The 13962-nt window shown below is 43.5% G+C and overlaps 1 protein-coding gene across 2 annotated transcripts in view; it reads left to right on the forward strand.

Moving 5' to 3' along the window:
• Nucleotides 1-13962, forward strand: part of PPWD1 (peptidylprolyl isomerase domain and WD repeat containing 1) — a 537697-nt gene that overhangs the window by 129671 nt on the left and 394064 nt on the right. For both annotated transcript variants that reach the window (XM_069627353.1, XM_069627352.1), the window contains one exon: nucleotides 6960-7060. In XM_069627353.1, the coding sequence (XP_069483454.1) occupies nucleotides 6960-7018 (59 nt within the window). In that variant the 3' untranslated portion in view covers nucleotides 7019-7060. The remainder of the gene's footprint in view (nucleotides 1-6959; nucleotides 7061-13962) is intronic.

Here is a 13962-nt window from a genome sequence, read left to right on the forward strand (position 1 = left end):
AGTATTTTCACCAGCTACTTACCCCAAGACTCATTCTTAAAGTTACATTTTGTGACAAGAGACTATAGAATTCTTCAGCTACCCGAAGTTACCATTGTTTCTTCATATCAACGCACCCCTGTAGAAAAGCAGGATGGAGAGCTCCACAAAAAATACACAGGTGAGGAGGGAGGGATTAAAAGAGTACACATCTCATGCAGTAGTATTTTAGTCAGTAGATGTTATAGTGTTCCATTATTGTTATTTAAACAGAAAGAGAATCCAAAAAGTATCAAGCACTAGGTCCACAGGCTGAGAAGGCATTCCGCTCCCGAGGAGTCCAGGTAAGCGTTACACAGACCTTGGAAGATGAGCGAGGTGTCGCTGCAGCTACAAAGCTGCCTGTGGAGGGGGTGGAGCTGATTCCCGCCGAGTCCACCGAAGCAGTAACTGGGGAAGCTGAACCTGAATCGGCACTGCGCCAGCGTACAGTACCAACAAATATATTGCACAGTGGAGTGAGTCCGAGGGGGGCCGTTGTCCTGTGTTGACTCGGCTGTCCTGCTGCGGCGAGGAGATCCTCGTGGAGGAGCCGGCCTGCGGAGCATTCAGAGCAGTCATCACAGTGACTAACCACTGCGAGGCATAGAGTGGAGAGGTGCCGTTTGGAAAGCCCACAAACAGAGCCTTGAGTCGGTGAGTGAGCTGCAGCGACCCGATCCCGCGGGGAGAGCAGCCACTTGCCATAACAAAGTAGACCGGGAGAAACACTTGCGACACGACAACACGTTACTTTGGAGGCCCGCGCAGCCACCAGGTGCGGAGAGGCATCTTACAATCATTAACCGTGAAGCTCTGGGAGGGGGGGAGGCGAGTCCAAACCAGTAGAACGTGAAACTCGCTCTGATTCTGCAGATCACACGATTGCAGACTTGGAACTAGGCAGAGGTAACCTGGCAAGCTCTCCACAAGATCCAAAGTACAGATAACTGAAATATAACATCACCAGTGAAAGTGCAACGGCTGAAGGGGCGGCAGCACCCTTATGCTGGAGATATCCTGTAATGGAGACGGAAACTTGGCCGTAAACTACGTAACTCAACGAGAAATACTGAAACAACCACACGTAAAGGATTAGAGTTAATAGATCCTAGCTGACATTGTGGCCAGGGCATAACCTCATATTGAAGGTAACCCTGAACAGACTCTGCTCCATTTAGCCAACACCTGCTCGTGGTGACAAACTGCAATAGCTTAAATGGGATTCCTGCAACATCTGCCATGGACACTTGAATAGCATAATATATATTACAATAGACCCACGACAGTACCGTGCCGGGGTAACCTGCCCACTACACCAAATCACAAACCTCCGCGATTAAGAAGGGAAGCAGATAAAGATTGACATAAACTATATATATATAAATATGGGACATTGGAAATTCTGAACCAACGACGGACATCAGCGGCGGAACTGCGCAGCAAACCTAGGACTTGGCACACTCTGAATCATGATAAAAGGGGCTAACAAGAAGGGCCCCATGGATTCGTTCACTAGCCCACGTCCCTCAACCCCAAAAACAACCAACCTTCCCAACACAAACCCGGTTGAAGTCGGAGAAGGCAGCTCTCGTGAACCAAAGCGGATTTATGTCAATTAATATTAAATTGGTTGATATTGTCACCACAATAGGATCTTTGAAAGCGAAAAGAGAAAGCGAGTGGTCGGATTAACGAGGTGGAAACAAGGGTCAGTACAACGGAAGACACTCTAGATCGCCCTGACCGGGATTTAGCATCCATCAAAACAGAACTCAGCAAGATGAAGAATAAGCGCATTGACCTAGAATCTAGGTCCAGGCACAACAACATCCGATTAGTGGGAGTACCCGAAGCAGTGTGTAAGGACCCAATGGAGCCGTTTGTGGAAAACATCCTTAAAACGCTGTTTGATCCTGCTAAGTTCTCGTCTCAATTCTTGGTAGAAAGAGCTCATCGTATGCTTTCACCCCCCCTCCCCTGCCGCACCCGGGCGCAACCCCAAGCACAATAATTGCAAGATTGTTGAACTATAGAGACAGAGATGCAATCCTCAGAATATCGAGAGAATTGGGGTTATTGTGCTTTAAATCTAGCAACATACACACTTACCCGGACTTTGCTGCCGGGGTGCAAGTACAAAGTACGACTCAGTGAAGCGCCTCCTTAGAGTATGAAGGGTACCATACTCCATAATCTTCCCTGCTAAACTGAGGATTCAATATAGGGGTAGGGCTCACTTCTTTGAAAGCCCAGCCGAGGCACTAAACTATGATAGGTCTCTATACCTGCCCTCCTCCCCCCAACCACCACCCTCTCCCCCCTCCCACCCCCCATTGCATCAGAATAGAGAACCGAATGGACCACCGAGAGACGAGGCGGACCACAGCGACGAGAACGACTGAACCGGCGCAATAAAGCAAAGGTATATCCAGTCTAACAGCATAGTAACCAAGTATGCAGGCAAGGAATAATAGAACTTGATGGGGCATGTTTGAGCCGAGCCAGGAGGACAGGGCGATCAACATGGCGACCCAGGGTTTTTCCAAAGGTTTTGGGATAATGCATCAAGTTGGAGGAGATGGTGAGGGTGGCGGGATGGATGGGGCAGGGTACAACAAGACCTTGTTATCGAGCAATGGAACAATGGGAGCCCCAAAGGCTCAAAAGCTGTAGGTAAAAAAGTTGGAAGGAAAAGTTGCATGTGGGTGATGGGACTGGTCAGACAAATTATGATACCTATGAAATACACAGTCATTATTGTAGGAATGGAATGCACAACAGATGGACATGGCTGACTGCTTGGAACTGATATCATGGAGCGTACGCGGTCTAAATAACCTGATAAAAGTCAGAAAGATGTGGGCATATCTGGAACGACATTCGCCCAACATAATTATGCTGCAAGAGACAAACTCACTAAATGCAACGCATAGACAAATAGCACCAAGGTGGGGGAAAACGGATTCTATACTAGTTACTCATCACAGGCAAGAGGGGTAATCACATTAATACACAAGTCTGTTAACTTCAAAGCTGGATCCACCCACATAGACCCAGGCGGTAGATATGTTATAGTGACAGTGACGATAAGTAACGAGGCAATAATATTAGTAAACATATACGGCCCGAACATTGACGAACCCACATTCTATATTAAGGTGGCAACATTGATTGGGCAAGCCCATGATGTCCCAGTCCTATGGGGAGGCGATTTTAATACAATTCTTGATTACACAATAGACGGATCTAGTACCATGCAGCCTAGACGATAGATTATGGCCCAATACACATTGATCGACGTATGGAGAGAAGAGCACCCAGACAATACAGAATTCACATACTTTTCCACTGTACATGATGCACTGTCTAGAATTGACTTCTGGCTGATCACGCACACATGGCTAGATAAAATCTGTAATTCAACTATATTGCTGCGTACCTGGTCGGACCACTCGCCAGTGGTGCTGCAGGTGAAGCTGTTACCAGAGACCAGGTCCCGAACCTTGTGGAGAATGGCTCACTCTGCACTTGCAGACACTTCATTAGCAGAGACACTGAGAATAGATATTTAAACTTTCTTTGGGAATAACGAGGGATCGGTGGTGAGATACGCCAATGTATGGGAGTCATTTAAAGTATGGTTCTGTGGTATGATAGCCTCTATGGCAGGCATCCTAAAAATTGCACGTAAGGAGTTGGTTGAGCCAGAAGAAAAAAAAATGAATATGGTGAATCTAGGGAGAGGGCATTCATGGGAATGATTAAGGGAACCTACTCAAGTTCTGCGATTTGGCAGAACACAAAGTACGATTTATAGCCAGGAATACACAGGCCCGGAGATATGGCAAAAAGGAATGACCGGGTCGCCTGCTTGCAGGAATAATTAAAGGGAAAAGGGAAATACACCACATCATGGGTATCGCAAAACCAGATGGGGGCCATACCATGAACACAGGGGAAATAAATAAGATGTTTAAGGAGTATTACCAGAACCTATATAGCAATTCAGATAGTGTCCATAGAAGAGGTTGACCGATACCTAGCGGGAACAACTTTGCCCACGCTGGACCACGAGGCAAGAGACAAAATAAATAGCCATGTAAAGCTGGAAGAAATAACAGATGACATAACATCCCTTGCATCTGGCAAAGCTCCCGGTCCAGACGGCATTCGGATCGAATTGTACAAAACGTATACGGATATACTAGCCCCCTGATTGCATAAAGTATGGGAAGAATCCTGTAACATTGGCAAGCTTCCTCCCTCACTCACGGAAGCAGTAATTATGGTCCTTTTAAAATCTGGTGGGCCCCTGAACGAGATGGCCTCATATTGCCCACTTTCATTGATTAACGTAGACGCAAAAATATTTGCTAAAATATTTGCAAATAAACTTCTTCCATATGTCTGAGCTAGTGCATTCGGACCAATCGGGCTTCATCCCTGGAAGATCAACAGCCCTAAATATGCATAGACTGTTCGGAACGTTAGCTCAGCTGAACCCAAAAGTGTCCGCCGCGGCGGTTATATTAGATGCTGAAAAAGCTTTTGATTCAGTATCGTGGAATTTCCTGTTCGGGGTACTGCAACGCTTTGGCTTGGGGGACGGATTCAATAAATATGTAAAGCTGTACGACCCGAAAGCCAGAGTACACATCAATCGAAACTACTCTGACTCAATCATGCTTGCGAGAGACAAATGACGGGGTGTCCCTTCTCCCCTCTGTTGTTCGCTTAGACTATAGAGCCGTTTGCAAGCAGGATTCGAGAGTTTCATAGCCACAGAGGAATACATATATGGGGCCCTAATCAGGTAATATCACTGTATGCCAATGACGCCCTTCTGTACCTCAGAAACCCTACAGATAATATAGAACCTGTTCTAGCGGAAGTAACCAAATTCGCACAACACTCTGGCTACATGGTTAACACAATGACGTCAGAACTATACCTGTTAATGGATAACACCACAAAGCCAATGGATTTACACGGTTTGAGATGGTCAGAGCGTGGTTAAATACTTGGGGGGAGGGGGGGTAAAGGTGGCACGCAACAACCATGAAGAATACCTTAATACACTAAAACATAAATATAATCTGTGGTCAAAACATCCTATTTCACAGTGCGGCAGAGTTGCAATCCGGAAAATGGTGGTGATACCCAAATTATTGTACTTTTTTAACACTATCCTGATAGGGCCAGGCCAGAGGATCTTTAACAAACTATGAACATTATCAGTGGGATTAGTGTTGGGTGGAGGAGCAGCTTGTATGAAAGGGGAATCCCTTACCAAGCCATATGACAGAGGTGGCCTTGCAGCCCCCAACTTTGAGCTATATTATTTAGCAGCCCGAGCGCATTATGCAGGTTACTGGTAGAGACCGGACACAGAAGCTGCGCACAAAAAAAAAACATATGGGCCGTCCCTGATCGATATTAAATCGGCCCTACTGAGTGACCACAATGTTGATTCTTGCCCATTTGATCCGGTGCGCACTACTATAGATGCATGGAGGCGAATAAACTAGAGGATAGGGACCAAAAACCCATACTGTAACGGTGTTCCTTTGTGGAACTGCCCAGATCTTCCCCCTACACTCGATGCAGATATCCAAGCGGCATAGAATCCTGACAGGGAAATGGAACTTGGCGCCCTTACCCGGTGGGGCAGATTTGTTACAATAGACCAATTTAGAACCAAAATGGGGTACAACCCTGTACGCTTACTCCAATACCATCGTATGAGGGCTACTGTAAAAAGGGCCAATATTCCCACTGGAACCCGAACCAAATGAATGCATTGAAATGGTAGTACGGGGAGACAGTAGAAGGGGCCTACTAGCTAGAATAGTACAGGCTGGGACTGATCAACACAACACAGTGAAAGATGAATGGGAAAGAGTTAAAGGAAATGTAATAGATGATGTTAAATGGAAGAAACTTTACAACCTCACTAAAGAGGTTTCACTGAATGCACGACTACGTTTGATACAATTTAAAGTGTTGAATAGACTTCATTACATACCGGCATAGACCACACGGTTTAATCCTGATAACATTAAAAAATACCCGAAATGTGGAAATGAAGGAGCAGACACAATCCACATGTTTTGGAACTGCCCCACGATTAAGGACTGTTGGCTACAACTTGCGAAGACATTACATGAAATGAGTGATATACCCCAAACACTCCTTCCTTTTGAAGTATCTACTTGGAGATATAGGGAAAGTAAAAATAACGATTCGGAGACGCTTCAATATGGGATTTATAATCGCCAAAAAATGCCTTTTACTTAAATGGAAAGCAAAAGGGGCACCAACAATACAGCAATGGTGTAAAAAAGTGACATTTGTTAATGACAATGAAGAGGGGTATGTAAGTACAGTTGCTACATCTAGACCCAGTACCGAGTATATATGAACTGGCAACAAAACTAGGTATTGTGATGCGTCAAACACAGTATTGGAAATGTACTAGACAGCATCGCCATGAAACGTGTAATACTGGTGCTCCGAATAGAAGAGATAATGTGACTGTGTGAAAACGAATGTACATCACCTTAATGTACATTCATGAATGAAATGAGTTCCATGTACCGCACTGCTAACAAGTTAAAAAAGTGAAGAAAAAACTCATTGCGTCACTTGTCATTGCTCAAGCATCCTACAGATTTCAAGTTAAGAAAATCTAAATGTCCCATTAAAACGCAGCTTTTGATTATAACCATCTACATGTGTGCCTGTATCAGTTTATTCTTTTTTTGTTTGAAGTCGATACAAATTAGTAAAGGGAATCTATAGGTGGATTCTTCTTCTTGGGTTACTTTAAAAACAGCTAGCAACAGCACTTGGACAATAGTCAATTGCTATCGACCACGGTTTGCCTTTTATTCCATGCTGATAGGCAGTTCGTAATCTCTTTTTGTTATTCTATACAGGACAGACTTTATCATCACTGCAAGCCACGATGGACATGTTAAATTCTGGAAGAAAGTAGCAGAAGGAATTGAGTTTGTAAAACATTTCCGCAGTCACTTGGGTAAGGATTATTGTTCTAGTTTTGCTCTTTCGTATACTTTAATCTGCTAAAGCTTAGGTTAAGGACCTATGCAACGTTAATTCTGCACTCTTTACTGTTATGTATGACATCAGAAATTGCGGCCCAGATAGGTTTACCCAATTAGATTACATAGTCAAATGGGGTTTTGCCCTCCTGTGTTGTATGCATACTTTAAGTTGTTAATTCACCGAATTTGAATGTTGCCAACGTCAATCCAATTAAACTTCCCGTTTGGCAGGAGTTCACATTCCTAGCCTCTGCCTACTGATTTACACCCATGGCTCACAGACAGTTGCACATTACATCCCTTCACTGCCAATTACTTTGCCATTGACATTTGGGTAGGTCATCATAATGATATGTACGTTAGAAAAATGATCTGCCAATGATGGCAGCAAAAATGTAATGAATTACTTATCCTGATAATATTTATTATTGATTAACCCGACATCGTTGCACATATGGGTTGTCAGCTGTTATGTGCGTCTTTTGCAAATCACATTAGACCAATTTAAATTTTTTCATACTGGAGAACCGTTTTTATTTTCCAAATTTATTATTTGGTTGCTTTCCAAAGATGTGCACTCACCTGAATCTGAATAAAGTTATTCCCATAAATTGCTTCAACTACAATGAATGCTATACTTGATTTACTGTTGTGCAAATATTTGTATAGACAGCTTGCAGTGGAAATCAGACAGGGTACACACATCACATGCTATGTGCCACACTCTTTCAAGAGCACTTCTAATTCATAACACACGTGAGGTAATTTTATTGCAGAATGCACCACAACATCCCAAATCTTGGACGTAAAGGAAGCATGAGAATGGGAGTGTTCTGTACTTCTCATGATGCAAAAGAGACAAAACAGCCCATTCCATAAGCCCAACTGTACGCTTCCACTTTTGTCAAGTTTCCTACTTTTTCTTCCATAAAGTTTGATTAAAAAAGAAAATGGTGAATTTCACAGTCTTCTAAGGACAGTGAGTTAATGCTACAGGAAATTACATTTTCTGTCTTATGTAATCACGTTTCTTTAAAGTGTGTATTCTTTTCTTCAAGTCAAATGAGCTCTGAGAAGCAAGTCTTAACAAGGCAAAAAGATACCCTTTCTGCGAAAACTGTCACACCCATCGTCCTAAATCGGGCCAACTCCAATCTACCTCACACCCCACCTACCTTCAAGTTCAGCCAAGTCTCACAGGATCAGGTGCTAACCACCATCCTTGCCTTAAAAGCCTCTAATTGCAAAAGAGACGCCTGCCCTGCTCACCCCCATCTTTCTTTCGTGGATCGAAAGGGGACGTCGACGTGACTGTAACACTATCCTTAATGTGACGTGTAGTGTACCCAAAATCCCTCACGCGTTGAGGTCCCTCAGATTTATTTATTTTATTTATTTCATTTGTTACTCGCCCAAACCCTTGGGTATCACGGCGAGGTTACAGACAGCTTATAAATTGTTTAAACACAGTTACAATTGTACAAATGGGATAACATTTAGCCAAATGGCTCTAAAAGCAGCGTAGTTACAGCTTTTAAAAACGGAGTAGTTCTTTGGAAGACCTGCATTGTTTATGGATATGAAGATGAGCCTGTGTAGGCTGGATGCGGCTCGGATGTCTTAGTCCATCAGTATTGGTTGAATTACAAGTTTTCAATGCTTTTTTGAAGCTCACAATAGTGGTAGGGAGTTCCATAGGGTCGGAGCGAGGACTCTGAAACTGCTCACTCCTGCTTTGGTACTTTTATGAAGCAGAATTTCTAATAGTGCCTTCTTGTTTGATCTGAGTGCTCTATTAGTTATTTTTTTCTTAATAGCATTATTGAGGTAACTGGGGACTTTGTTGGTGAGGCATTTATATACATCACAGTTTTGAAGATGATTCTAGCTTTGATAGGCAGCCAATGGTTTTCTCGCCTAATGTTAGAAATGTGGTCTGATTTCTTTATGCCTAGTGCCGCTCTCAGTGCTTTATTCTGCAGCAATTGTTATTTACTTGTATTGGCATTGGAAGTTCCTAGTAGGAGGACGTTGCAGTAGTCGAGCTTCGTTAATATCAAAGCTCTGGCTAAAGTTGTGCAGTTGGAGGGAGTAAGGAATTGGCGACTTTGAGCAATGAGTTTGGCTGTGTATGCTGTGGAGCAAGAGAGGGCTGAGATATTTACTCATGGTGAGATTGGCAGAGTTTTAACTTGCTTGAGTACTGGTATCAGGGTGCCATCGATATTGATATCTGTGTAATCTGAATGAAGTGCACCTATTCTAGCTTGGGTTCCTACGATGAGAACCTCCGTCTTCTCATTAAGACAGAGGCTGTTCATTGCCATCCAGTTTTGAATGATGGAGTAGATTTTGTTAATGGTTTGGGTTTCTTGTGCGTAGTCCCCAGTGATGGGAATAAGGATCTGGGTGTCGTTTGCAAATTTTGTGTAGATGAACCCATATCATCTAGTGCTGAGAATAGGAGTTTGGTTTAGGCGTTATAGAGGGTCGGGGAGAGACATGATCCTTGGTCAGCCGCATCTGTACCAGTGGCGACTCTGGATGTACGTTCAGCTAAAAAAGATTTGATCCAGAGGGTGGCATTGTTGGAGAAACTGAAATCTTTAGCTCATGTTTCACAAAGTTTATCATGGTCTATAAGGTCAAACGCTGCTGAGAGATCCAGCAGCAGCAATATGGCCATTTTTCCTGAGTCTCTGATGGTATCTATTTGGATTTTCAGGTTTCAGTACTATGGTTAGGCCTGAACCCGGCTTGTCTAGCTCCTAGGAGTTTGTTCTGTTCGAGATGGGCTTGTATTTGGTTATATGCTATTTTGTCAATAATTTTGAGAAGGAATGGAACCGTGTTCATGGGCCTGTAATTAGTTGGAAGTAAAGGGTCCAACGTAGGTTTAAAAAAAAAAATAATAATAATGGTATGACCCAAGCTTCTTTGATGCTTGCTGGGACCAAGTTAGCATTGAAGGATGCATTAACAAAATTGGTGATGATCTGGGTAAGAGTGGGAGCAAATAGTTTGACTAAATGCGCTGGGAAGTTATCCCCTTTGCAATTAGATGCTTTCCATTTACCTATAGTGTTGAGCACTACTTCTTGGGAGACTGATGAGAAGTGGAAGGTTGGGGTGTTACGTACTATGGGAATAGTAGTTTAATCCGTCTTGGTATGTTTTTCTGCTAATATCCTTTTAGTGATGATTTTGTTTTGTAATAGTTTGATTTTGGCGGCAAAGGCATCTTGGATGGTAGTGCACCATTCTTTGCTAGGTTGAACAGGGTTGATGATTGGGATGGGGTTTTCCAACTCTTTTGAGGATAGAAAATTATTCTTTTGAGTCAGAAGCTACATTACTGATTCTGTTGTTGAGCGCATTTGCTTTATGTGCAATGATGGCTGCTTTGTAAGTTTTGTTTGCAGAGTTGACGGCGTCAGTTGCCTCAGGAGTATGAGATTTGTTGTGGCGATGTTCAAGCGAGCGTTTGATTCACCTAAGTAATACTAGTTCCTCATTAAACCAGAAGGAGGATTTTTTTTATCAGTCCGCCTGGTTTTGTTGACACAGGATGCTCAGAGATCTATTGTGTTTGTGAGACAATTATGGTAAGTATCTGCAAGGGAACATGGGTTATTTGTGATCATTTTATCTGTGAGGGTGTTTTTTAGAATTGGGTTCAGGTTTTCGGCTGAGAGTTTGCGAATGTTCCTAGTTACATAAGAGTCCAACGTGGTGGGTTTAGGTAGCTCAAATTTGTTGCACCTGATAGTAAAATTAATGCTATGGTGATCTGTCCAGTGTAGTGGGGTGATCGTTTCTATGGAGACTACGGTATTAAGGGATAATACCCAGTCCAACGTTCTCCCTTTAATGTGGGTGGGTGGGTGGGTACATTCACAAGTTGTGTGAATAGCATATCTTTAAGAGCATTATGTAAGGCTTCTGCTTTATGATCTAGGCTGTTGTTGAAGCCGAGGTTCAGGTCACCAAGGATGATACATTTTATCTTTGGTTTTATTAGAGGAGTTCGTAGTAATGCTATGTCTTAATCAGGTTGAGAGTTATTGGGTGCTCTGTATATAGTTACTATATTGATAGTATTTTTGTGATTGGTAGCAAGTTTAGTAAGTAGAATTTCATACCCATCTAAATGGGGCAGGCTCTAAGTTTTAAGGTGGCTTTTAGCGATAATAGCTACTCCCCCACCAATTGATTTGGTTCTGTCTGTCCTAAGGATGGTGTCATTTGGTGGAATAGCGATAGTAAGAGTAGGTCCAAAGGCTTGGTGGAGCCAGGTTTATGTCACTATGAGCATGTCCAGTCCCTGATCGATGATATAATCGTGCATAATCGTGTATTTCTGGGGCATGGGCTGCTATGGATCGTGCATTGATGAACGCTACTTTGAGTTCAGGAAAGGGTTGAACCTGAGGTGTAGGTAATGAATGGGGGTTGCTGGGATTGTGTGGGGTGGCTTGGTGCTTCGTAGTATTTATGACAGTCATTTTGGGAGCATGACATGGGTGATCCACTGTGCAACTGATATGAGTGGTCTTAGTTAAGGTTGAGGCATTAGTCGAGTTGCAATTCATGGTCCGTGATCTGAGCCGTTGAGTTCTAATGCTTAACTGCAATGCATTCAATTTAGGGTGTATGCTTTTGGTCTGGTCTATATTTGGATAAGGTAGGGTGGTGTGTGTCCGTGATCTGAGTCGGTCACATCTCACTATGCCTAGACTCAGGTAGGAGTTCCTTTATGGGCTTGTTGTTCATGGTGAGAATGCATGGTGTAGGGGTAGTTCTGGAGTTTTGGTTACTACTCATTTCAGTAGAGAGGTTGTTTTGGTCATCGTGAGCATGGAACGGGCTTACATTTGGAAGGAATGGGGTGGGACGGAATGGGCGGTGTCTGGGGTAGGCTGGTCTACTAAGAATATTTAAATGAGATGGGAGATGGGGAAATGGGTTCCTGTGCATGGCAGATCAAAGGGTACATTACAGAAAGGGAACATAATGAAAGTTAACCAACCTGGCATAACTGCTTATTAGTAGTGGACTAATACTTTGAGCGGAGATCTGCTCATAGAATTGGTATTGGTCAGGATAGGCAATTTGACAGTAATGTAGGGTGACCTAAGATGCTTAGCTAAAAGGATTGTTTTTTTCCGCCCAACTAGTTGGTCGCCTTATGCGGAGCTTGCGAGAGTCACATTGCAAAATAGTTATTTTGTTGTGCCACTTTCTCTTCGGCTACTTTGTAGACACCTACGCTGAAGACATCCACTGCTGTTCGGCGACGGGTGCATCGATCGACATCTGTCGACCGTGTGCCCCTGGCCTCTGGCCAGGCCTATACAGTAGGGAGATTGGGCCCCTGGGTTGATTCTTTCTGAGAATGCATTTCATTTTTCCCCTCTCTGGCCTGGCTGCCCTTTACCTCTACTATGTAGAGGACTCCATATAAATGTTGTCTGTCGTACAACGGAAATACCCTTGGAAAGACACTGTTAGAGAAGATTGTATTGAGTTCCCTGTCGGAGATTCTACCAGCCTTGTATTTTGTATTTTTTATTTTATTTACAAAGGGCCTTACACCAAAGCGCTGTCCTCTTGGCAATAGGTAACCCAATCTTTGCTTATAAGCATGTACTACAAAAGTTGGTAGAGTGACTGAGCGGCCAGGCTTATCTCAAGAGGGGTCAATGTTGGTAGTAAGGTTGTAACACAGGGTTTCACAATGACAGTTATTCAAATAAACACACACAAGGTTTCGTGATTAAACAATTATTCATTTAATAGTCAGTTGAATAAGCCTTCTTTAGAAGGGAGCAATCATATAAGATAAAATATACTTCAATAAATACACACTGTTTCACTAAATCAGTTGCTACCCATTGGGGATGGCACACAGACACTTCCTACACCCTCAGGTGACTTAAATAACCGGGTCACTGTGGACATTGATTTATCACTGGCACATTTAGAGCAATACTGAGATTAGTGTCAAAAGGAAAAGGTGAGGGAATAAAACAATCGTTAACAAATATTCTTAAGCAGAGAAGTACTTTTTAAACCCTCCAGTGCTAAGTAATTTAACCCTTTCCTGGGGGGAAGGCACAGCACACAGTCAGAAGTAAGAAGAGTCTTTGAGGGAGCTAGGACAGCTAATGTTAGTTGAGCAAAAGTCTAGTTGAGCTGAAGCACTTCTTGTAGGTAGGTAAAGTATTGTGCGATGTATTAGTAATCTTTGTAGAAAATGAAATCACTGTAGGGCCATAAGCTGGGAGGCTTGTGAGGGGCAAAGTTTCAAGCAACTGTGCTAGGACAACCAAGACAAGTCTCAACTGAGAGCTAGCAAGGCTACACAACAAGCGGTAAGTCCCCTTCGTTTTACGGTACCTTTTGGTTTGAAGAAAACTGGATCCAGCTGGCTTCTGTCCCTGTATAGGTCTGCAGATCCTGTGTTCCTGGGCCTCAGTCATGGGGACAAGAGGTAGGACGTCTGGGGACTCCTGGTCTACGAATGGAAGGTTGGGCGGCAGCAATGGGCAAACTTCAGATCAGCAGCACTTCGCGGTTTCAGCTCCTCGCGGCTCTCGCTAACAGCACCACAGCGGTTCTTGGATACCTTAATGAACCTTCCTTGAATCTAGGGTCCAGCACTCTGTTGATGTGGCTCAGGCTTGGTCACTCCTGCTTCATGGGAGTTCGGAAGATATTCCTGTAGCTCTGGTCTGACTTAAAAACGATGAACTCAATCTGGTTTTGCTCTCCCTGCCAATCAGTTCCTGCAGCAGCAGTAGTGGAAGTACAGCCAGCTCTGAGAGGATTTCCAGACAACTTCGCTTTGGGGTTGATTGGTCCCACCATCCCA

This window comes from Ambystoma mexicanum, chromosome 6p, assembly GCF_040938575.1.
Source record: "Ambystoma mexicanum isolate Mex_15411 chromosome 6p, UKY_AmexF1_1, whole genome shotgun sequence".
In the NCBI taxonomy this organism is placed as follows: domain Eukaryota; kingdom Metazoa; phylum Chordata; class Amphibia; order Caudata; family Ambystomatidae; genus Ambystoma; species Ambystoma mexicanum.